Below are 23,010 nucleotides of genomic sequence, written 5' to 3' on the forward strand. Positions count from 1 at the left end.
CAGTAACTTTCCAGAAACATTCTATGTAAACACAAGCAAATTTTTATATATTCTCACACACACACACCTTTATACAAAGGTAGTATACTGTTCACACTGTTCTATACCTTGCTTATTTCATTTAACAGTATAGCTTGGACAGCTCATGCAGCTCAATATCAAAAAAACAAACAACCCAATCCAAAAATGGGCAGAATACCTAAATAGACATTTCTCCAAAGAATATATGCAGATTGTCAACAAACACATGAAAGGATGCTTAACATCACTAATCATTAGAGAAATGCAAATCAAAACTACAATGAGGTATCACCTCACACCAGTCCGAATGGCCATCATCAAAAAATCTACAAGGGAGGAACACTCCCAAACTCATTCTACGAGGCCACCATCACCCTGATACCAAAACCAGACAAAGATGTCACAAAGAAAGAAAACTACAGGCCAATATCACTGATGAACATAGATGCAAAAATCCTCAACAAAATACTAGCAAACAGAATCCAACAACACATTAAAAGGATCATACACCATGATCAAGTGGGGTTTATCCCAGGAATGCAAGGATTCTTCAATATACGCAAATCAATCAATGTGATACACCATATTAACAAATTGAAGGAGAAAAACCATATGATCATCTCAATAGATGCAGAGAAAGCTTTCGACAAAATTCAACACCCATTTATGATAAAAACCCTGCAGAAAGTAGGCATAGAGGGAACTTTCCTCAACATAATAAAGGCCATATATGACAAACCCACAGCCAACATTGTCCTCAATGGTGAAAAACTGAAACCATTTCCACTAAGATCAGGAACAAGACAAGGTTGCCCACTCTCACCACTATTATTCAACATAGTTTTGGAAGTGTTAGCCACAGCAATCAGAGAAGACAAAGAAATAAAAGGAATCCAAATAGGAAAAGAAGAAGTAAAGCTGTCACTGTTTGCAGATGACATGATACTATACATAGAGAATCCTAAAGATGCTACCAGAAAACTCCTAGAGCTAATCAATGAATTTGGTAAAGTAGCAGGATACAAAATTAATGCACAGAAATCTCTTGCATTTCTATACACTAATGACAAAAAATCTGAAAGTGAAATTAAGAAAACACTCCCGTTACCATTGCAACAAAAAGAATAAAATATCTAGGAATAAACCTACCTAAGGAGACAAAAGACCTGTATGCAGAAAATTATAAGATACTGATGAAAGAAATTAAAGATGATACAAATAGATGGAGAGATATACCATGTTCCTGGATTGGAAGAATCAACATTGTGAAAATGACTCTACTACCCAAAGCAATCTACAGATTCAATGCAATCCCTATCAAACTACCACTGGCATTTTTCACAGAACTAGAACAAAAAATTTCACAATTTGTATGGAAACACAAAAGACCCTGAATAGCCAAAGCAATCTTGAGAACGAAAAATGGAGCTGGGGGAATCAGGCTCCCTGACTTCAGACTATATTACAAAGCTTCAGTAATCAAGACAGTTTGGTACTGGCACAAAAACAGAAATATAGATCAATGGAACAGGATAGAAAGCCCAGAGATAAACCCACACACATATGGTCACCTTATCTTTGATAAAGGAGGCAAGCATATACAGTGGAGAAAAGACAGCCTCTTCAATAAGTGGTGCTGGGAAAATTGGACAGGTACATGTAAAAGTATGAAATTAGAACACTCCCTGACACCATGCACAAAAATAAACTCAAAATGGATTAAAGACCTAAGTGTAAGGGCAGACACTATCAAACTCTTAGAGGAAAACATAGGCAGAACACTCTATGACATACATCACAGCAAGATTCTTTTTGACCCAGCTCCCAGAGAAATGGAAATAAGAACACAAATAAACAAATGGGACCTAATGAAACTTAAAAGCTTTTGCACAGCAAAGGAAACCATAAACAAGACCAAAAGACAACCCTCAGAATGGGAGAGAATATTTGCAAATGAAGCAACTGACAAAGGATTAATCTCCAAGATTTACAAGCAGCTCATGCAGCTCAATAACAAAAAAACGAACAACCCAATCCAAAAATGGGCAGAAGACCTAAATAGACATTTCTCCAAAGAAGATATACAGATGGCCTACAGACACATGAAAGAATGCTCAACATCATTAATCATTAGAGAAATGCAAATCAAAACTACAATGAGGTATCATCTCACACCGGTCAGAATGGCCATCATCAAAAAATCTAGAAACAATAAATGCTGGAGAGGGTGTGGAGAAAAGGGAACACTCTTGCACTGTTGGTGGGAATGTAAATTGATACAGCCACTATGGAGAACAGTATGGAGGTTCCTTAAAAAACTACAAATAGAACTACCATACGACCCAGCAATCCCACTACTGGGCATATACCCTGAGAAAACCATAGGTCAAAAAGAGTCATGTACCAAAATGTTCATTGCAGCTCTATTTACAATAGCCAGGACATGGAAGCAACCTAAATGTCCATCGACAGATGAATGGATAAAGCAGATGTGGCACATATATACAATGGAATATTACTCAGCCATAAAAAGAAATGAAATGGAGGTATTTGTAATGAGGTGGATGGAGTTAGAGTCTGTCATACAGAGTGAAGTAAGTCAGAAAGAGAAAAACAAATACCGTATGCTAACACATATATATGGAATCTAAAAAAAAAAAAAGGTTCTGATGAACCTAGGGGCAGGACTGGAATAAAGACACAGATGTAGAGAATGGACTTGAGGACACCGGGAAGGGGGAAGGGTAAGCTGGGACGAAATGAGAGAGTGGTATGGACTAATATATACTACCAAATGTAAAATAGCTAGCTAGTGGGAAGTAGCCGCATAGCACAGGGAGATCAGCTCGGTGCTTTGTGACCACATAGAGGGGTGGGATAGGGAGGGTGGGAGGGAGACGCAAGAGGGAGGAGATATGGGGATATATGGATATGTATAGCTGATTCACTTTGTTATACAGCAGAAACTAATACACCATTGTAAAGCAATTATACTCCAATAAAGATGTTTCAAAACAAAACAAAAGGGCTTCCCTGGTGGCGCAGTGGTTGAGAATCTGCCTGCCAATGCAGGGGACACGGGTTCGAGCCCTGGTCTGGGAAGATCCCACATGCCGCGGAGCGACTAGGCCCGTGAGCCACAACTACTGAGCCTGCGCGTCTGGAGCCTGTGCTCCGCAACAAGAGAGGCCGCGATAGTGAGAGGCCCGCACACCGCGATGAAGAGTGGCCCCCACTTGCCGCAACTAGAGGAAGCCCTCGCGCAGAAACGAAGACCCAACACAGCCATAAATAAATAAATAAATAAAGTTAAAAAAAAAATGCGTTGATACAACCATGTTTCACTTTAAAAACAACAACAACAACAACAACAAAACAAAACAGTAAACAGCAGAAAAATCACATTCTAACCCCATTCCCTAGCTCCCCTCCCCACAGGCAGTAGTTTCTTTTATATCCTTCTATAGGTATGCCATATATATGCAGGCCAGTCCAGCTGTGCCTGAGAGAGCTTCTGGTGACACAGTCTCAGAAGCCCAGATAAAACTCAGGAGACCAAAGAGGGCCAAATAGGAGATCCTCCCCTGTGTCGTGTCCTTGTTGACTAAACAAGTAGAAATAGGAAAGACATAAGCCCTAAGTCCCAACAGAGTTCCAAACCTTCTGGTAGAGTGTCCCAAACCCATCAGGCTTGGAAGAGGCAGAGCTCTTGCTTCTGCTTTTAGGACATTTATTTTTCACCAACAAATTCTACCCGCTAATCTCTTTCACACAGATGAATCCCGGACACACATGTTCTCTCTTTATACTATCAAAATGGCCCATGAACATCTAACAACTTGCAGCTCATGATATGTTTAGGGCCTGAATTTGGAGCTGGATATGGGCCTCCTTCCAGAGTCTTTCAATGTCATCCAGGTAACATCTCTGAGGGTCTCTTGAGGTCACTGAAGCAAGAGGCTTTAGAAGTTTACCTGGGTTTCTCCAACTGTCAGATCTTCCCCCTCTCCACACCCCGCTCCAGCCTGCCAGACATACCCCTGTCTGGGCCTCCTGGCACAAGAGATAAAACGAGAAAGGGGAACTCCTAGCAGCTGGTCCAAGAGATACCAGAGGGGAAGGAGCAGGAGAGACAAACATGTGGGGAAGCACACAGGTGGAGCAGAAGGAAACTCCACTATTTACAGATTCTTAAGCCAACAAAAGTGCCTTCATCATTTTCTGTCTGGAAGACAGATTCAGAGAGGAAGCTCAGAGCAACAGTTCAAGACAGGCGTTTCCTATAGCCAAGTGGATAAGAGCAGCCTGCAGCCATGGGACAAGGTGAGCCAAGCCTGCTCTCCACAGGGCTTACTGGGCTCTCAGTAGCTCCTCCATCATTACATGTTTTCATTAAAAGAAGCAGGATGGTGGTGGAGGGGATGATGATGTGACCGTGACGGCGAGGTGGTAGTGGGTGCTGATGGTGGTGGAGGTGATGGCGGTAGGGCTATGGTGGGGGGATAGTAAATGGGTGCTGCTGCTGGTGGAGGGGCTGAGGTGTGGGGGCTGGTAGTGGGTACTGGTGGTACTGGAGGTAATGGTTGTGTGGCTCTGGTGGGGAGGGTAGTAGTCAGTGCTGGCAGCAGTGGAGATGACGGAGGTGGATTATGGTGGGAAGTGGTGGTGGGTGCTGTGGTGGCGATGGTACTGGGAGCGTGGCTATGGAGTGGCAATAGGGTAGGTTGTTGGTGGTAAACTGGTCATCATCATGATGACGGCGGTAAGATGGTGATGGTGGTTAAACGGATTTATATTCTTTATCCCAGGATCATCCTAACATGGCTCTTCTCACTGGGTTGTGGTATATCAAAGCTAAATGGGAGAGAAGGAAGGTAGGAGCCAGGGAATCCAACTAAAAGGGGCAGAGACAGACACCAAGCAAGGAAACAGGCAGCAGCAGAGAATGCAGAAATCTCAGGGGCCTCTGTTAGCACATTTACATTTACAAGTTCTCGATGTAAAGTGAGAACTGCCTGAGAGGATGTCATGATACTCACAGGCCCCCTCCTTGTAGCGTTTTTCTGGGCTGCATGGTACCACGGGTTTAATGAGCCTTTAGGTGAAAGAGCCACGTGCAATCTCGAATGAGTTGCTTCTACTCTCTGGGCCTCACTCTTCCCACCTATAAAACAAAACAATTGGGCTCAGTGATTTCAAAACCAGCTCTAAAAATTGTCTGATTCTGTTCTTAGAAAAAAAATGAGTAGGGGTGAGCAAAATTCTGGATTTTATTCATTGCTTCTGGATTGGGACCAGAAAGGTGGGTTGACAATGAGAACAAGCTTCGCTCTTATTAATAATAGTAACAGTCCTACTTAATGGGACTTACTATGTGTCTGACATGGTGCCAAGCACATTATATACATTACCTCATTTGCTTTCCACAACCCTGCAAGGAGGGATGATTGTTCTAAGGAAGAGGAAACTGAGGCTCAGAGTAGTTAAGTTACTTGCCTGAGATGGCACAGCTAGTAAGTGAGTTGAGTCAAAGATTTAAACCCTGGTCTCTGGCTCCAGCGTCTCTGCATTTACTGACGTTGTCATATTTGCCTAGTCTCCATGATTTCTTTCTTTTCACAATAGGCCTGGGGATCAAGAGCTGCGATTTCCAGGCAGCAAGAAACAATGCAGAGCACCACACCAATGACATCAGCTCCCAGCGCCTCATTGTGAGGAGGGGGCAGCCCTTCACCATCAGCCTGAACTTCTGGGCTCCAATCCGCACATTTTTGCAAACCCTGAAGAAGGTAGTCCTCATTGCACAAACTGGTGAGTGGGGCAGGCCTCGACCTCTTTGGCAGCAGGACTGGGGGTTTCTTTCTCTTGCCCACCAAGGGGCACATGGCTCACACTGCACCTGGGCCTCCAGGAGTCCTGCCCACCAGCAGGGCCTGTGAGGATGAGATAATATGCATAATAAGTAGCATTTATTATGATTCAGAAGTTGCTCAGCCGCATTATCACTAAGGGGTTCCTTTGTTGCATATATAATATCAGTTTTGTAGAAAAGTCTGAATGGGATTTAACCTAGGCTAAATATAACATTTAATTGCTACTACTTGCTGAATCTGTACTATATGTCAGATATTGAGCCAAGGGCTTTACATGCAATATCTCATTAAAACCTCACATCGGGGGCTTCCCTGGTGGTGCAGTGGTTAAGAATCCTCCTGCCAATGCAGGGGACACAGGGTTTGAGCCCTGGTCCAGGAAGATCCCACATGCCACAGAGCAACTAAGCCCGTGTGCCACAACTACTGAGCCTCCACTCTACAGCCTGCGGGCCACAACTACTGAGCCTGCGAGCCACAACTACTGAGCCCATGTGCCACAACTACTGAAGCCTGCGTGCTTAGAGCCCACACTCTGCAACAAGAGAAGCCACTGCAATGAGAAGCCCACACACTGCAACGAAGACCCAACGCAGCCAAAAATAAATAAATAAAATAAATAAATGTATTAAAAAAAAAAACACCTCACATCAGCCCTATGAAAGAGGTATTATTACTACACCCATGTTATACACTATGAACCTTTTCTAGATACAGGTCCATGAGCGCTGAAGACCTGTGCTCTCCCATCACCCTTTACTGCCTCCCATTCCTGGATGGGCTGCTTTCATTCTCCTCCTAATCTAATTTTCACTTGCTCCATCTTTGTGATACTTCACTTTGTTACTCTGAGTTGTGGCAAAGAGGTCCAAATGACCAATTCATCTCTGTGTGACTGCAGGAGATCAGCCTTCCAAGGCCAACCGGACCCAAGCCACGTTCTCAATTTCCAGTCTGGGGGACCGGAAGTGGTGGAGTGCAATGGTGGAGGAGAGAGATGACCAGTCCTGGACTATCTCTATGACCACACCCGCAGACGCTGTCATTGGCCACTACTCACTCCTGCTGCAGGTTTCGGGCAGGAAGCAATGCCTGGGCCAGTTCACGCTGCTCTTTAACCCCTGGAGTCGAGGTGAGTTTGGACCTTGGCCAGCCTGGGCTGCAAAGGACTCAAGGCCCCGGAGCTGGGGTGAGACCGCTCCAGGCCTCAGGGCCCAGCTCCCTCTAGGGCAGCACCAGCACTCAGCTCCCGTGGTGCCTGCTCCCTGGATGAATGGCCTCTCAGACCCAGGGTCCTCTCTTGGGGTCACCTTGGACCAGGGCTTCCCACTGAGAGCAGAGGCTTGTCTGGTGCTGGCTCAGGCTATTTGGTCACAGGAGCTGAGACTCACTGAGATGACCCCAGGAGAACTACCCTCTATTATAACAGGACAGGGGCCAAGAGCTGGAAAGTGCTTCAGGAAAAGAGGCGACCTGAGGGAGAGGCTTCTCTGTTCCCTCCCTGGGCTCCCAAAGTCTGTCTCCAGGGTGAATCCAGGTTTTGTGGGACCTGAAGTTTATATAACTTGGGGGACCCTCTTTCAGAAAAAGAACACAGAATTTTGAATTGCTAAGGCTCCTCCCTGGGCTTATAGGGGTCTGTACTGGTGGGGGGCCCAAAGCTTCAGCTTCAACTTCACAGTAAATCTTCCTTTCTGCGCTCTCTGCTTCCCTCCACTTGTTAGTTCTGTCCTTACTACAGACTGCTGGGCTCTCTCCACACTGACCTATCCAAATATCTGCGTGGAGCAACAAATCAAACAGCCAGCCTCCCTAGCTCAGCAGCCTCTGGGTGGACTTCCTGGGGTCAGGTGGCCTCCAGTGGCCACCTCTGGCAAAGCTCAGCTCTAGCTGTCGGGACTGTTTCATCTAGAAAAGACATCAGACATGGCTGACGTGCTCCAAACGGGAGCTAAGAGAACATTTCCTCTTCCTGCCCATTCTGAAGACTGAATCTGTCTTCCCTTTAGAATTTTCCACCCCCCACCTTAAACCTTTGTGTTCCCTGAACAGTTGTTTGGGGGACGGGAAAAGTTTCCTCCTGCTTGCCTGTCCCTGCTACGCCAGACAAGCCTTTTCCTTTCACGACCTCATTACGAGGCAGGGCTGGGAACAAGGGGAAGTGGAAGAAATCTTACCAGGTTCCTGCACCCCAGTACCTGATGCCCTTTCTATATGGCACCTGAATCCCAGTGAGCTCCATATCTCCACTTCTTTTGCCTAGGCTGGGGTTCTGCAGTACCCCCTCTTTCAGGTGGCCCTGTCTCTCCTCAGTTCAGGCCCTTTGCTTCTGCTCCAAGGGGTTTGGCAGGTTGAACAATGGATGGGAACTAGTGTCCATTGAGGTGCCCTTGCCCCATGTGGGTGAGTGTGGATTCAGGGCCCCTTCAGCTGGGGGAGGCCCCATGGCTCTCCGTACACTGAAAGACCCTCAAGCCATTTCCCTCCAAAACTGAGGCTTTAGTGTACCCGCCTCGCTGACTCTGAGCCCACAGCCAGAGCTAGACCCTGATGGCCAGAGCAAAGACACAGCAAAGACAGTTCTGGGACAGTGCTTGGTTCAGAGGGAGCTCACAGTCTTGACTCAGTGCCAGGATTCCTGCCTCCATGCCTGGCTTGTAGGGACCTGTGTAGGGAAGGCCTCTCTATGGGGGTGAGGGAGGCGTGGAGGGGGGCAGTGTCTGTCTGGCCAGGAGTGAGTTGTTGGCACTGCTCACCTGGGAGGTAAGAGATTTTCAGAGGTTATCTGGCACTCAGTCTCATCTTAGCATACTTGGAGATGGGGCTCTCCTGGATTCAAAAGGAAATTTTACATCCTGTAATGAAAGTCCTATTCATAAGCAGGGACTTTATAAAGGGGGGAGGGGCTCCACCCAAGCAGAGAAGAGGAGGGGCTGCTACTTATGCTCTGAAAATGTACTTCCCAGAGCCTGCAGGGCCTGGGGCCAAACACCTCGGTTTAAAGTGATTTCCAAAGAAGTGATGTCCAGCTGACTTCACAGACAGTACTAAGGATGGAGGGGCAGGGGCCCAGGGCTCCTTGGGCCCATAGTTCTGTGATCTTCTGTCCCAGGTTTTTCAGGGATTCCTGATTTCTAATATGCCATCCTTCTTTTACTTTGAGTACCCTCATCCCAGTTGGATGCCTGGGGGATGGTTTGGAAATCCTCTTCTCTTTCTAGTCCCCAGGAACTAGTCTCCCACCCCCCACTTCACCCCTAGCACCAGGCAGAGGGAGACACTTGGCAAGCAGAGCAGGTCCCTCTGCTGCTCCCAGCTTCCTAGAGTGGGTGATGGCCTCCTTAAAGCCCCCACCCTCCTCATGATCCCCAGCCCAACCCTTGGATGGAGACAGCTGGAGAGGCAGCGGGGAGAGACCATAGGAGTCCCAGACCCACTTGGACACCCTGGGTGGAAACTAATGCTCTGGCTACCGCTCCACACAGGCCCACCGCTGCCCCTGACCCTGCTCATCTTCCCTTCGGTGCATGCCTGTCAACACGTTTGATTGGTTTTTCTGAATCACTTTTTTTTTTCGTTTGAACTTGTGAGAGAGACATAACAGGCCCCCTGGGAAGCTCCCTGGGCTGTTGCCAAATTCTCTTGGTTCAGTAGCACTCTGGCTGCAAGTATCTTCAGGAACCAGTAGGCCTTTTAAGGTTGGCTTGTTCCTGTTGGCTGGCTGACCATGAAGGCCACCGTGGCTGATCCAGGGACTCTGACCCCCTTCCCCAGTCTCACCAGAGAGGAGCCTGGATCCCAGTGTGGGGTGAAAAGAGGGGGTTCCTCCTCAGTCCCCATCAGGCCTGGAGCTGAAGAGAAGGCCTGCAGCTGAGTCTCACCTGAGCATGGAGGGCAGAGGCCTGGAGGTGGAGGGCAAGCCCAGTATCCCACAGAGCCTCATCCCTGCCTGCTTCTCTCCAGAGGATGCTGTGTTCCTGGCGAATGAAGCTCAACGCAGGGAGTACTTGCTGAACCAGAATGGCCTCATCTTCCTGGGCACGGCTGACTGCATCCAGGCTGAGCCCTGGGACTTTGGCCAGGTATGGGGGCCCCCGGGGAAGCCTGGGGGACAGTGAGTGTCCCATAACCTTCAGTACTCAGGTCAAACAGAGTGGGCAGGTCCAAAATCCCCTGGTCATGAGGCCATTTCTTTATGCAGTTTCAGCCCCGTGGTACCTCTCTTCCCTCAGAGCCACACTAGACCATCCTCCACAGCTTCCAGAGTTATCTTCCTAAAGACGACGCAAATCAAACCTCTGTTAAATCCCCACCACCTACAGGATAAAAAACAAATCCCCTGGCTTGACACACAAGGCTCTTCACAGCCAGGCCACTGCTTTCCTTTCCCCAAGAGCCACCCCATGCTCCAGCCCCTGGCCATCCCTTGAATGTGCAGGCTGAATGTTCCCTCTGCCAGGAATACCTTCCCTCCCTTAACCCCTGGAAAACTCCTACCCATCTTTTAAGGCCCTCTGAAAGCCTCTCCCAGCCCCCAGAGGCAGAGTGACTCTCTCCAGTGTGCTCCCTGGGTTGGCATCTCTCCTAGAGCCCTGGCCGCGTTGCTGAGATCTGTAGCCTAAGCGGCCACATGTCCCCCTCCCTCCTAACCCCGGGCTCCTCAAGAGTGGGAGCTGCCGTCTAACGTGCCCCCACACAGGACTGCCCTGTCAGGGGCGGTGGGAGCAAATGACATGCAAAACGATAGAAATGAAAGGACTCGACACAGCCCTGGAGCTCAAGAGCTCACACTATCAGGAGTCAGACAGCAGAAGAGGCAAAGGGCTGGAGTGCCGGGCGCAGGGACCAGGCAGCCCTGGGGGCAGAGGGAAAAGCCAGAACTCCCGAGGGGGCAAGGCAGGAAGGAGTGGCGCCTGAGTCTGGAGAAGGATGAGGGGACGGGGTTGACTTGTGGGAGGAATGCCTGACCTGCACACCCGCCATCATGGCCCTGTGTGGTCCTTATAGTTCGAGGAGGATGTCATCGACCTCAGCCTGGACTTACTGAACGTGGACAAGCGGGTGGAGAAGTGGGGCAACCCCGTGCATGTGGCCCGTGTCTTGGGTGCATTGGTGAGTGAGGACAGGGTCGGGAGGGGGAGGCAATGAGAGGGCAGCCCTCTGACAGAGCTGTCCCACCTCTATGGCCCTGGCAATCTTCAAATCACAAATGGTCCCCTCCTCCCAGGGTGTGGGGGACAGTCCTTGAAGAAGGTTCTGAGCGAGGAGGGGAGGACAGTAGCATCCACAGGGGAGAGAAAAGCACAGGGAGGTGTCATCCCTCAGGACACAAGCCAGCAAGGACTAAAGCTGGCCTGGATTTCCTTGGAGTGCTCCCCCCTCCCTTCCTCCCCACCCCCAGCCCAACCTGGGGGCTTAGGTCCCTGGGAGGAAGGGGGTCAGGTCCATCTTACCCAGTGTTTGCTGCTAAGGTGGTCAAAGGAATTTGTTCTCGTTTCTAAATTATTCCCATGAAGGTAGCTTGGTGCTTTCCTGTTGTCCTTAAAAGTTCTCTCACAGGAATAACGTGTTCCGCGTTTCCTCATGTGGCTCCGTCCACCCCTCTAAAGAGCTGGTGAGGGACAGGGCCAGCCTGCGAGGAGGAGGAAGCTTGGGATGCGTGGGCCTCGAGGCCCCAGGTGCAAACACTTACAAGGAACGGGCGCCAGGCAGGCCAAGGAGCGGCGAAGGCGCTCCCCCGAGGGGCAGCCCTCCTGCCGCTCTTGTGTCCTGAGTTTTGTTTTTCACTACGGTCCATGAACCCCTGCTTCCGGAGGACTTGTTAAAAAGGAGGATTCCCAGGAATTCCCTGGCGGTCCAGTGGTTAGGACTCAGTGCTTTCACTGCCCAGGGAGACGCAGGTTTAACAAGTTCCAGGTGATTGCCCTGCAGCTGGTCTGTTCCCCACGCTTGGAGAACCGTGATGAGCCCTCCTTGCCCACCCACATCTCCCCAAACAGCTGCACGTTCTCAAGGAGAAGAGTGTCCTGCCCACCCCGCAGATCCAGACCACCGAGGAAAGGGCCTTGCTGAACAAGCGCCGGGGCAGCGCGCCCATCCTGCGGCAGTGGGTCAAGGGCCGGGGGAGGCCCGTGTATGACGGTCAGGCCTGGGTGTTGGCCGCCGTTGCTTGCACAGGTACAGCGCAGGCTCGCCTGCCGCGCCCCAACGTCCCCTTGGCGTCCGCGCAGTGTCTGCCCTGCTTCTTGGGTTGCCACTCCTCCACCCCGCAGCCCTTCCCCGCCTCCATCACACCCATTACTGCTCCCGGTGCGCCGTCTGGCCAAGAAACCGGCCACTTATCCCCCACCTCCCAACCAGCTGCAGCTCCTTTCGCCCCTTCGGCAAAGTTGGGCCCATCTGGCGAGCTCCGCTCCCAAACTCACTTCTCCCCGGAGCTTCCCCCGCCCCTGCCCCAGGAAAGCGAGCCCTGTTGTGTATCCCGTAAGCCTCCCTCCGCTGTGGACTCTGCCTGCTGTGTAACTGGTTTGTTCCTCATTTCTGGTCCTTCATATGGCCTGGATCTGGCTGGTGTCAATTCTAACTTTCCGGTGCCTGTGTCCCTTCTCTTTCCACAATGTCGCCTGGCATTTAAGATAGTGAAAGCGCCCGGTGTCCAGAGGAGACCCTGAAAACGCTAGCCGTATACCCTGCCCCCCACATCCCAGGCCTCTCTGGTGCCCTGACCCCCTGCCCCCTTCCGTGCAGTGCTGCGAGGCCTGGGAATCCCTGCCCGCGTCGTTACCACGTTCACCTCAGCCCAGGGCACTGGCGGGGGCCTGCTGGTCGATGAGTACTACAATGAGGAGGGGCTTCAGAATGGAGAAGGCCACAGAGGCAGAATCTGGTGAGAAGCCCGAAGGGGATGAGGTCCCAGACCTGGAAGGGCTCCAAGCCCGCGGGGTGTCACCCATGGGAACCCCCCACCCCCAAGTGGCCCTGCTGAGAGTAGGCCTTCAAGACTCTTGAAGGCAGGATGCTGATGGTCAGGGTGAGTTGTGGAGTGCACGCCCCTTCCCAGGAGTGATGCAACCACTTTTATGCAGCATCCGCCTATCCCCCTAGTAACAGCTCTGTCATTTCTAGGACCGCTTCGGGACTCTTTTTTTCCCCACTTGAATTGTTTCCTTTGCTACCTTCAGGATCTTCCAGACTTCCACGGAGTGCTGGATGGCCCGGCCTGCTCTGCCCCAGGGTTATGACGGATGGCAGATTCTGTACCCAAGTGCTCCTAATGGAGGTGGAGGTAAAGCCTGGGCATGGGCCCAGGACTGCCCTGGGCTGCACAGAGCTGCATGAGGACAAGGAGTCCTTCAGAGAGGAAACAGGGGCAGCAGGTGGTCCAAAGGGGGTCTGCATCCCCTAAAACAGGAGAAGCGCCAGGAATGATAGTGACCAGCAGAATGCTGACCTGATGCCCGCAGGCTCAAGGGAACAAAGGTGTTACTTGGCCCCAAGGTCTCAGGGAGACTAGCCCCCCTCAGGGCAACAGGTGAGGGAGCTGAGTCTCATGGAAGGGCAGAGGTCTTAAGACAGCTTGTAGAGTGGGACTTCTGGGGTTCTGGATGTGGATAAAGAGGATATCAGGATAGCCTCAAGCTCAGAAAAGGAATCTTCAGGAGTTATAAAAGGATGGCTCTTCCTTTCCCAGGAACAGAACTGTCACAGAGCCTGGCACATAGGAAGTGCTCAGCAAAGGCAACCTATTCCTATCATGTCTGTAGTCAAGCTGGCTTAGGAACTCCCGTGTACTCTGTACCTCTGAGGTTATTACCCGTCCAGTTTCTGAGAGGGCTCCTGCCATAGGCCATGACCAAAGAGTGTTGTCACTAAATAGTGAGTTTCACCTCAGCAGTGCCCTCTCAGAAACCCTGCCTAGTGCCCACCTCTGACCTTGATCCCAGGGGAGGGACATAGTGCCCACCTCTGACCTTGATCCCAGGGAAGGGACAACAGGGCATAGGATGGGGACTGCTGTTGGGCGGCTCTGACCCAAGCTGAGGTCTGGGCGTGGTTCCTCTCGCTCACCGACCTTTCTCTCCCCCAGTCCTGGAGGCCTGTGATCTGGTCCCAGTCAAAGCGGTCAAGGAGGGGACGCTGGGGCTGACCCCTGCAGTATCAGACATTTTTGCCTCGATAAATGCCTCGTGTGTGGTCTGGAAGTGCCATGAGGATGGGACACTGGAGCTGACCGACTCCAACACTAAGTATGTTGGCAACAGCATCAGCACCAAGGGTGTGGATTGTGACCGCCGTGAGGACATCACGCAGAACTACAAGTATCCTGAAGGTACTGGGCAGAGGAGGGCCCCGCAACAGCAACAGGAGGCAGAGCGTGCGCCAGGCACACGCAGGCCAAAAAGAGGGCCTTTCCCCACCATCTGAAACAGGATTTCTCAGCCCTGTTTGATATCATTCACACTTTGGACCGGCTAACTTCCTTGTGGAGGGCTGTGCACCACAGGACATTCAGCAGCATTCCTGGCCTCTATCCACTAGATGCCGACCCCTCCTCAACCACTGCCACCAGTTGTGACAACCAGAAATGTCTCCCAACATTTCCAGATGTCCCCTGGGGGCACAACTGCCCCCAGTTAAGAACCACTGCTATACAACAGCACAGTTAATAGCAAGCCCAGCTGCCAAGAGATGTTCTCTCTCTTCTGCTCTCCTTCAACACCCCTCCAACCTGATTTGGAGCCCACCACTGCACTGTCCACCCATTTATCCAAACAAGAAGGCTTGCACTGTCCTTGAGTCTCCCCCATGACCACCCCACTGTACTCTCACACCCATCGCCTCATCTCCTTCCCCATTGCCTGTAGGTCATCCAGGGCCTCATCATCTCTCGTCTAAAGTATTGCAGCAGCCTCCTAACTAGACCCCCGCCTCCAGTCTCCCCATCATTATTCGATTTTCAACTTACAGTTTCCAGAATAAGCTTCCCAAGACACAAATATAATTATGTTACAGAATATTCCTGTTCCAGAATATTCCATGGCCTCCATTGCCCTTGGAATAAGTCCAAACTTCTTCACTTAGGAAGATTCAAGTCCCTGCAACTTGTACAAAAACTAGCTCTCTCACCGTTCAAGGGGCAGATTCATAGCACTTGAAGAACTTGATCCCTGAGTGGCTTGGAAGAGATACACTGTATCTGTGATGGGTCTAACACATCTTTTTTTAGCTAAATACGGACCTAGAGGTTTGCAAAGCTCTTGTGGCTTCGGCATTTGAGCAGCAGCGGGGAAATGAACCTTAATCCTGGGCTGCTATTAGAAGGGTCTACACCTGCTGGGTAAGAGGCTTGCTTTGTTTATTCCATTCTTCAGGATCTCTTCAAGAAAAAGAGGTGCTGGAGAAGGTCCAGGAAAACAGAATGAAACATGGGAAAGACGATGGCATCCATCCTCCCAGTCTCGAGACTGATGATCCTCTACATTTCTTCTTGGAAGCACCCAGCTCCCTAGCCCTGGGAGGGGATGCCCGGTTCTCTGTGAACTTGTTAAACCCTAGTGACCATGACAAAGAAGTGCAGCTGGCCGTTGGGCTGCAGGCAGTGTACTACAATGGTGTCCTTGCTGCCAAGCTCTGGACGAAGAAGCTTGTCCTTACACTCAGTGCCAACTCAGGTAACTCTCTACGGCCCCCCCTCCCCAGACACTCCACACACCCAGCTCCCACCCTGGGCAGGCAGCAGCTTTATAGCACCCCCTGCAGATCTGAAGAGATAACATCTAGCCCCTGGTGTGCCCTCTCTCTCTTTTTCTCTCTCTCTCTTTCTCATTCAACACATATTTATTGAGCTTCACACAGGGAAAAAACCCCACAATTCTGATTGCAGTTATATAAGCAAACAGACAGTGTAAGAAGCAGTGTAAGAAGTGTTTGATAAGGTAAACAGAGCACAATGGCGGGTTAGCGTCTTACCCAGGCTGGAGCAGGCTGCCCCCAGGTAAATCGGGCTGCCCTCGGTCTTGAAGGTTGAGTAGGACAGTGTCAGACAGAAAAGTGGGTCATGGGCATTCCAGGAAGAAGGGACATATGCTCAGGTTCTTCCTCCTCCTTCAGATTCTTATTTAATTGATTTGGGATGGGATCCAGGCACTGGTTATTTTTTCAGAGCTCCCTGGGTTATTCTAGGGTTGAAACTCCCTGGACTACAGCAGTTGTTCTCCAACTTTGCTGCCTATCAGAACCACCTGGGGGAAGTTTGATGCTCAGCCTGCACCCCAGACCAATTAAGTCAGAAACTCTATGGTTTGGCCCAAACATCAAAAAAAATTTAAAGTCCTTGGGTGATTCCGATGTGTAGGCAAAGAGAATCAGTGGAATAGTGCTTGTCTACATGATTGCAGCAGCCTCCTGACCGGTCCCCCTGCCTCCACTCCCTCCACCCTGTTCCCTTCCCAAGGGAGGGAGGGATGGAGTGGGGGAGTGGTGTGAGAGCTGGACAAGGCCAGATCATGAAAGGGCCTGTAGATCCTGCTGAGGAGTTTGGGTTTTGTTCTCTGGGCAGTGGGGAGCTGGTGGCAGGTTTTAACCAGGGGAGTCAATGTGATCAGAAATTCATGTTAAAAAAAGAACTTTGGGCAGAATGGAATGGAAGGGGTTGTATTAGAGTCGTGGTTCTCAACCTTGGCTGCACGTTGAATCCCCTGGGGAATTTAAAAAATACTGATGCTTGGGCCTCACCGTCAGAGTCTGTTGTAATTGATTTGGGGTGTGGCCTGGCACTGGGATTGTTTTATAAAGCTTCCCATATGATTCTAACGTACATCCAATGTCGACAACCACTGGATTAGAGGTTGGAAGGTTTTGTAATAAGCCAAGAAATGAAGGACAAACTAAACTAGCAGCACTTTTCAAATGAAGTCATATTGAAGAGGTGGGCTAGATTGAACTCGTGTATGTGGGGAGAGGGCGCTTCCAGTTTGGGTGAGCCTCTAGAATAGGGCAAATGGGGAAGAGCAGGTTTGGGGAGAAAGATGTTAAGTTCTGTTTGTGGCATGTTGGATTTGAAAGCCCGTAAGACATCCAAGCTGTGACGGCCAGTAGGCAGCTGGAAACCTAAACCTGGTACACAAGATAAAGGCCTGGATGGGGGTGGGGGGAGTGGGAGAGGACTGGGAAAAGACGAGAGGGTGAGGAGGAAACCCAGGCAGCACCAGTATGTTGGGGTGCAGGGGTCAGTTAGGGAAGGAGCAGAGTGAGAGACTGAGAAGTGAAAGAGAGGATGGGGGCACAAAGCAAGGTCAGTAGAGAGGCCATGAGAGGTCAGGGCTGAAAAACATCCACTGACAGAGTGGTCTGACAGAGAAGCAATGGCAAAGACCAGGTTCCTGGGGCTTAAACAGATTGAGAGTTGAGGAAGTGAGACAAGGTGTGCGGTCCTTCCTGGAAGAATGGATGGAAAAAGAAGGGAGACCGGGTGGTAGTCAGCCAGGGACACTGGGGAGGAGGGTATTCTTTGTTTTCTTTTAAGATGAGAAACAGCAGAATCCGCTTACAGGCTGAGGAAGAATCAGCAGAGAGAAAGAGACGGAAACCTCAGGAGAGATGGGTTATAATTGATGGTGCAACCCTTGGGGAAATGACAGGCAACTAGAATAATTATAGCTCACATTTATCGAGCACTTATTTTTGGCAAACATGGTGTTAAGTGTTCTATATGCATCATCTCATTTATCCTCATAACGACCTTATGAGGCAGGCACCATTGTTATCCCACTTTACAGATGAGGAGACCGAGACACAGAGGGTTAAATAATTTGCCCAAAGTTACACAGCTAAGCAGTGGTGGGGTCAGGGTGGGGCACTGATTTAAAAAGCAAAGGACTGGACTTGGGCAGGGGGGATGCCTGACCCTCCGGGGGGGCTGGGGGGGGTGGTTAACAGCAGGGGTAGATGTCTATGTCTGTAGGTTGGGAATGAGAACATGAGCTCCAGAGGCTTCCTCAAGGACGAAGGATGGCTTCATTTTCTCTGCAAAAGGGAAAGAGGAGAAGCAGAGAAGGGGAGGGGACTAAGCATACATATATTCAGCCACGGCTGGGTGGCAGGTCTGAGACCAGCACTTAATGACTGTCTCGTGAACCACAAGCCGTCCCGCCAGGTAGGCGTTATTATTAGACAAGGAAACAGGCTCCAAGAGCTTCACTTGTTCTAGTTCACAGGGGCCCTTTCCCCAGCCCTGTGGAGGTGGTCCGTCAAGAGTGTTAGTGGCGGCGGTGATGGTGGTCATGGGTGGGTTCTTGACTGAGTTCAGTTCTGAAATTGCTGTGAGGAATGAGGCATCTTTCTGGCTTCAGTGAGGTCCCGACTCCTTTGCGTTGTGTGTGAAACTACTGCTTGTTTCCAGGGCGCATGCACTCACCCCTGGGCGTTGACTCCACCTGTCATATGTTTCAGCTGAGAAAATCTCCACCTTCCTGTCCTTCTCCAATTTTAAACAAAACCCGCCAGAGAATAGTTTCCTCAGACTCACCGCTATGGCAACACACTGCAGCCCTACCTGCTTTGCTCAGCAAGACATCGCCATTTGCAGACCACACCTTGCCATCGAGGTAGGCACCAGTCCTTCCCCATATCACTGGCGTTTGCCGCTACTCAGGTCCCTGTTTCAGAAGGCACCGAGCCCCTCAAGCGTCAGAGCAGGTGACCGTGCTGAAGAACTACCAGGAAACGCTGGGTTGAGTGCTCCTTCTCTCGAAAGAGATGGTTTCTTATACATGCTATTAAGGTTTAAATCTTCCAACTTTAGTTCAGATTAAGTAAAGTTTTCTAAAATTGGGGTCTTCCCAGTTGCTGCCTCCATACTTACAGAGATAATAACAGCCTATGTTTATTTAGCACTTTGTACATGTGCCAATGTATTTTCACCTCTTTTACTTCTTTTAATACAAAAGCCCCGGGAGGTGGAATTGTTCCCATTGTTCAGAGGAGGAAACAGTCCCAGAGAGCATCATGCCCACAATCACAAAAATAGGACATTTTAGAGGCTTACGGCTCTTGGTCCAGTCCTCTTTCCACATGTCTACCCAGACCAAAACGAATGTGACCTGGTCTCTGCCCTGGAGGAGGTTATTGCAGTTGGGCAAGGGAGACACAACGTGCGGTCTTTTATGTCAGAGCTTTAGGAGAAGTACAAAATTGCTCTGGGACAAGTGAAGTAAAGGGGATTAATTCCAGCTGATGGGTTTGGGGAAGACTTCATGGAGGATGTGGCATTTGTGTTGGGCCTTGAAAAATGCGTAAGCTTTCAGTGCAGAGGTGGGGGAAGGCCGTTGCAGACAGAAGGCTGTGTAAAGAGGCCCAAAGGAGGGGAGCCTGAGGGGTGCGTTGAGGCTGCGAAAGTGCCCAAAGAGACTGGGGTGTCTTGCAGTCAGGGGAGGAACAAATGAGCCTGCGGGTAGATTGGGGGCAGATCAGGAAGGGCTCTGAATGCCAACCGCAGCTGGATTCTGAGGACAATGGGAAACCCTCCAAAGTTTCTAAGTGAGGGAAAGGCACCATCAGAGGTTGTCAGTGATGGGTCAAGGGTGAGAGTAAATGCAGGAAGAGCAGGTAGAGGGGTGGGGAAGTCAGCTGTGGAGTTTGGGTGAGGATGGCAGAGCTAGGAGAGTAAGTGAGGAGGCTTCAGGGAGGGTGGCCAGGAGGGGAAGGAGTGACTGCATCTCCCACAGATGCCAGAGACAGCAGAGCAGCATCAGCCCCTTACGGCCTCAGTCAGCGTCCGTAACTCCTTAGATGCTCCCATGAAGGGCTGTGTGATCTCCATCTTCGGAAGGGGACTCATTCACAGAGAGAAGAGCTACAGGTAAGAGACCGCAAGCTTCTCAACCCACAAAAAACATCTCAACTGGTCAGAAAGGCAGGAACCCAAGATCGATGACTGTCTTTTTGCTTTGTCTATGGAGACAGAGCAAACACTTGCCAGAGTTGAACTAAAGGATTAGGGCCTCTCTCATCCTGGGGCCACCAATGTGGGTACAGGAGTGACGGAGGAGGCTCTGTGCCTCTCGGGCACCTGACGCTGGCCGCGGCCCTGGTCACACAGGGAGAGCCTGGGTATTGCTGGTGGATGCAGGCGAGGGGGTTAGGGCTGGGGGGGAGGGAACGCCACAGGGAGGGTAGGCTGCCTCTCAGTGAAGCCAGAGAGCTGCATCCTACTAGTGACACCACAATACAGAATTTTGTTTATTTACGCATTCTCTTTTACTCCTATTCCCTACCCCCATTCCCACTACCACTCTTCATATCCTTTTTTTAGTATGTATAAAATGAGTACTGTTGCTTCATGAGTACTGTATTTTTAACTTACGTAAATGGTGTTACGTCTAATTCTTTTTCTTGCTTTTCACTCAGAACTATGTTTTTACGATTCATCCACATGTCAAGTCCATTGCTTCTGCTGCATATTACTCCACCGTGTACACCCCCCACTTCCTACCACGCCACTCCACAGCGCCTCCAACTCTCGGACACTACAAATATACGTCCCCTTACATACTCGCTTGAAAATTTGTGGGAGGTGGGGGGAAATACACGCAGGAATGGAGTTGCTGAGACATAGGATATGACCTGGTTTGATCACGTGCTATCAGATTGGCTTGCATAATGGCTCCAAGAGTCTACAACTCCCTCCAGCAGTACTTGACAGTTTCTATCTTCCTGCCATTCCTCCACTCTTGGCAATACCCAGCTTTCTCTTTTTTTCCAGTCTAACAGGATAAGGTAATATCTCATTATTGTTTTAATTTACAACTCTTCATATGTTTATTAGCCTTTTCCATTTCCTCCTCTGTATAGTTTTTTAACTTTGCCCACCTTTCTTTTGGTGTTCCTGCCTTTTTCCCTTGATTTGTGTGTGTGCGTGTGTGTGTGTGTATATACACAAACCCTGTATAGTCTAGATTAGTGCCTTGTTGGTTTTAGATGTTATATCTTCGTTCATTATTGCTCCTTCTCTCATGATGTCCACGGCATCCTCTGCTGAATACATACATACAGTTTAGAGTTCACAATGCCTACTCCTACCACCACTGAGGTCCCTGACAGGTTGTCTGGTTGTTGAGCCACTGCCTCAGCCTCAAGAAACTCAGTGGGCCAGTCTTGCCCATAAGTTGAGAGGAGGGACTACCAACATTTAACCAGACTTCTGTGTTCTCCCAGCTCAATTGTGGGGCAAAGCTCCTCAAAAAAATCTGCACCATTCCCTCAGTCAACATAAGAAGGTCCACAGGCAGACCAGAAGGTTGCTGATAGGGCTCCAAAACACCACCTGTTGACATACTTTCATCTCAATATGCCCACTGGACCCACTGCAGTTAGCAATGAGGGTTCCAAAACAGCCTTCCCCAACATACTATTACTAAGAACGGGACCAGACTGAAGTCACAGGTGATAAATGAAACAACAGATGCAGCTTGGAAGCCCTTAGAATAGGATGTTTCTCTTCTCAAACATACAACTGCTCACCATAGGAGGCTCCTGCCTTCCATCCCCTTCAAACCTCCTCTGTTTCAACAGCAAGGTACTTGGATGTTTATTTCTTCAGAGTCCACCTCTTTAAGCAGGTAAGGATCAGAGTCACTGGGACCAGCAAAGCAATGACCCTGGGACAGAACTAGCAGCTGCCTTTTCCTTTATTTCAGATTAAGTTCGGTGCAGTCCAGAAACACCTTGCGCACCCAACTCGAGTTCACACCAATGCGGGTGGGGCTCCAGAGGCTCACTGTGGAAATGGACTGCGACATGTTCCAGAACCTAACCAACTTCAGAAGTGTCACTGTGGTAGCCCCTGGAACTCCGGCTTAAACTTCCAGCTCCAGCATCACTCTCCCCAACCACCCCTTGAATCTACAATCTAACACCGAACGTGCTGGGAAGAGAAACTCTGCTTATCAGACGAGTGGATCTCTGTTCAGGTTGAGCAGAAGAGTGACCAAAAACAAAACCAGACTCCCAGAAATCAACAGAAAAGACGTTCATTCATTTCTGTCACCCCAGCTCAAGGCACCCATGAAGACTAGTTGTCTTAGAACGCAAACTACTGGGCTTGAGGAATAAAAAGAAGCCTTTGTAAAGGTACTCAGATAAGTAAATTCAGATTTTTTGAGTCCAGGGTTCTTCATAACCATTTACTGTTCACTAATACATACATTAATTTATAAAGGAAAAGAACCTAACAAATCATTCTTGTATTTCTGATGAAATGGGACAATATTAGCTAAAAATATGATTTTTAGGTAATCCTAAGATTACACTGACCAGTGCCATCCCTGACCATTATCCTTAAAGATCCAAAGATGACTGAAGAAAGTTATAAAACACACAGCATGAGACCTGAGCACAGAATGATCTTCTAGATTCAGCTACAGATAAGTCCTTATTAAATATTATTAAATATTAAATATCCCACAATTAAGTCTGATGTTAATAACATAAATTTGGTCCAGTAGAGAAATACACAATTATTAAGTATAAAGAAAATAGGACCTATTAAAAAAAAAAAAAAGAAAATAGGACCTATAAAGAAAGATAAAAGAACTGGACTCCTTTTGTACAAAGTTACAAGTTTTTTTGTTTACATTTTGTTGCTTTGATACTGTTTGATTTTAGTTCCTTTTCCTTGTAACACTTTTTAAAAGTACAGAATGGCACTTTATAAAAGTAAATTAAAACTCTTAAAAAAATAAAATAAAAAACTCTTGACTCAAGGAATTTCGACCCCAAGTACACACCAGTCTCTCAAAAGACTGGCTGCTGGACTTGGAGGGTACTATGCTAAGAGAAATAAGTCAGAGAACTATAAATACTGTATGATATCACTTATATGTGGAATCTAAAAAATACAACAAACTAGTGAAGATAACAAAGAAGGGGTGGTGGGAATTAAAAAAAAGGACAGCTACTGTTGCTGATTATACCTAAAGAGACCATGGGGACATCAGAAGGGCAGATGTGATGAAGTACATCTATACAAGACAAAGGACCAGCAATAGAAGTGTGGAGACCTGTAGTACATACATTAAGGCCTAAGTCAGGTCACCAGAATATACATCACTGTATACCT

General features: G+C 49.1%; 1 protein-coding gene across 1 annotated transcript; it reads left to right on the top strand.

Moving 5' to 3' along the window:
- The first annotated feature begins 4,334 nt into the window (after nucleotides 1-4,334).
- On the top strand, nucleotides 4,335-21,752 carry EPB42 (erythrocyte membrane protein band 4.2). Its single transcript, XM_059915567.1, has 13 exons — nucleotides 4,335-4,344; nucleotides 5,647-5,832; nucleotides 6,796-7,026; nucleotides 9,858-9,976; nucleotides 10,902-11,006; nucleotides 11,894-12,071; nucleotides 12,642-12,780; nucleotides 13,076-13,179; nucleotides 13,981-14,223; nucleotides 15,266-15,565; nucleotides 18,345-18,499; nucleotides 19,619-19,752; nucleotides 21,590-21,752. The coding sequence occupies exons 1-13, from the start codon at nucleotides 4,335-4,337 to the stop codon at nucleotides 21,750-21,752; spliced, it is 2,067 nt and encodes a 688-aa protein (XP_059771550.1).
- The last annotated feature ends 1,258 nt before the right edge of the window (nucleotides 21,753-23,010 follow it).

Source organism: Balaenoptera ricei, chromosome 2 (assembly GCF_028023285.1).
Source record: "Balaenoptera ricei isolate mBalRic1 chromosome 2, mBalRic1.hap2, whole genome shotgun sequence".
In the NCBI taxonomy this organism is placed as follows: Eukaryota; Metazoa; Chordata; class Mammalia; order Artiodactyla; family Balaenopteridae; genus Balaenoptera; species Balaenoptera ricei.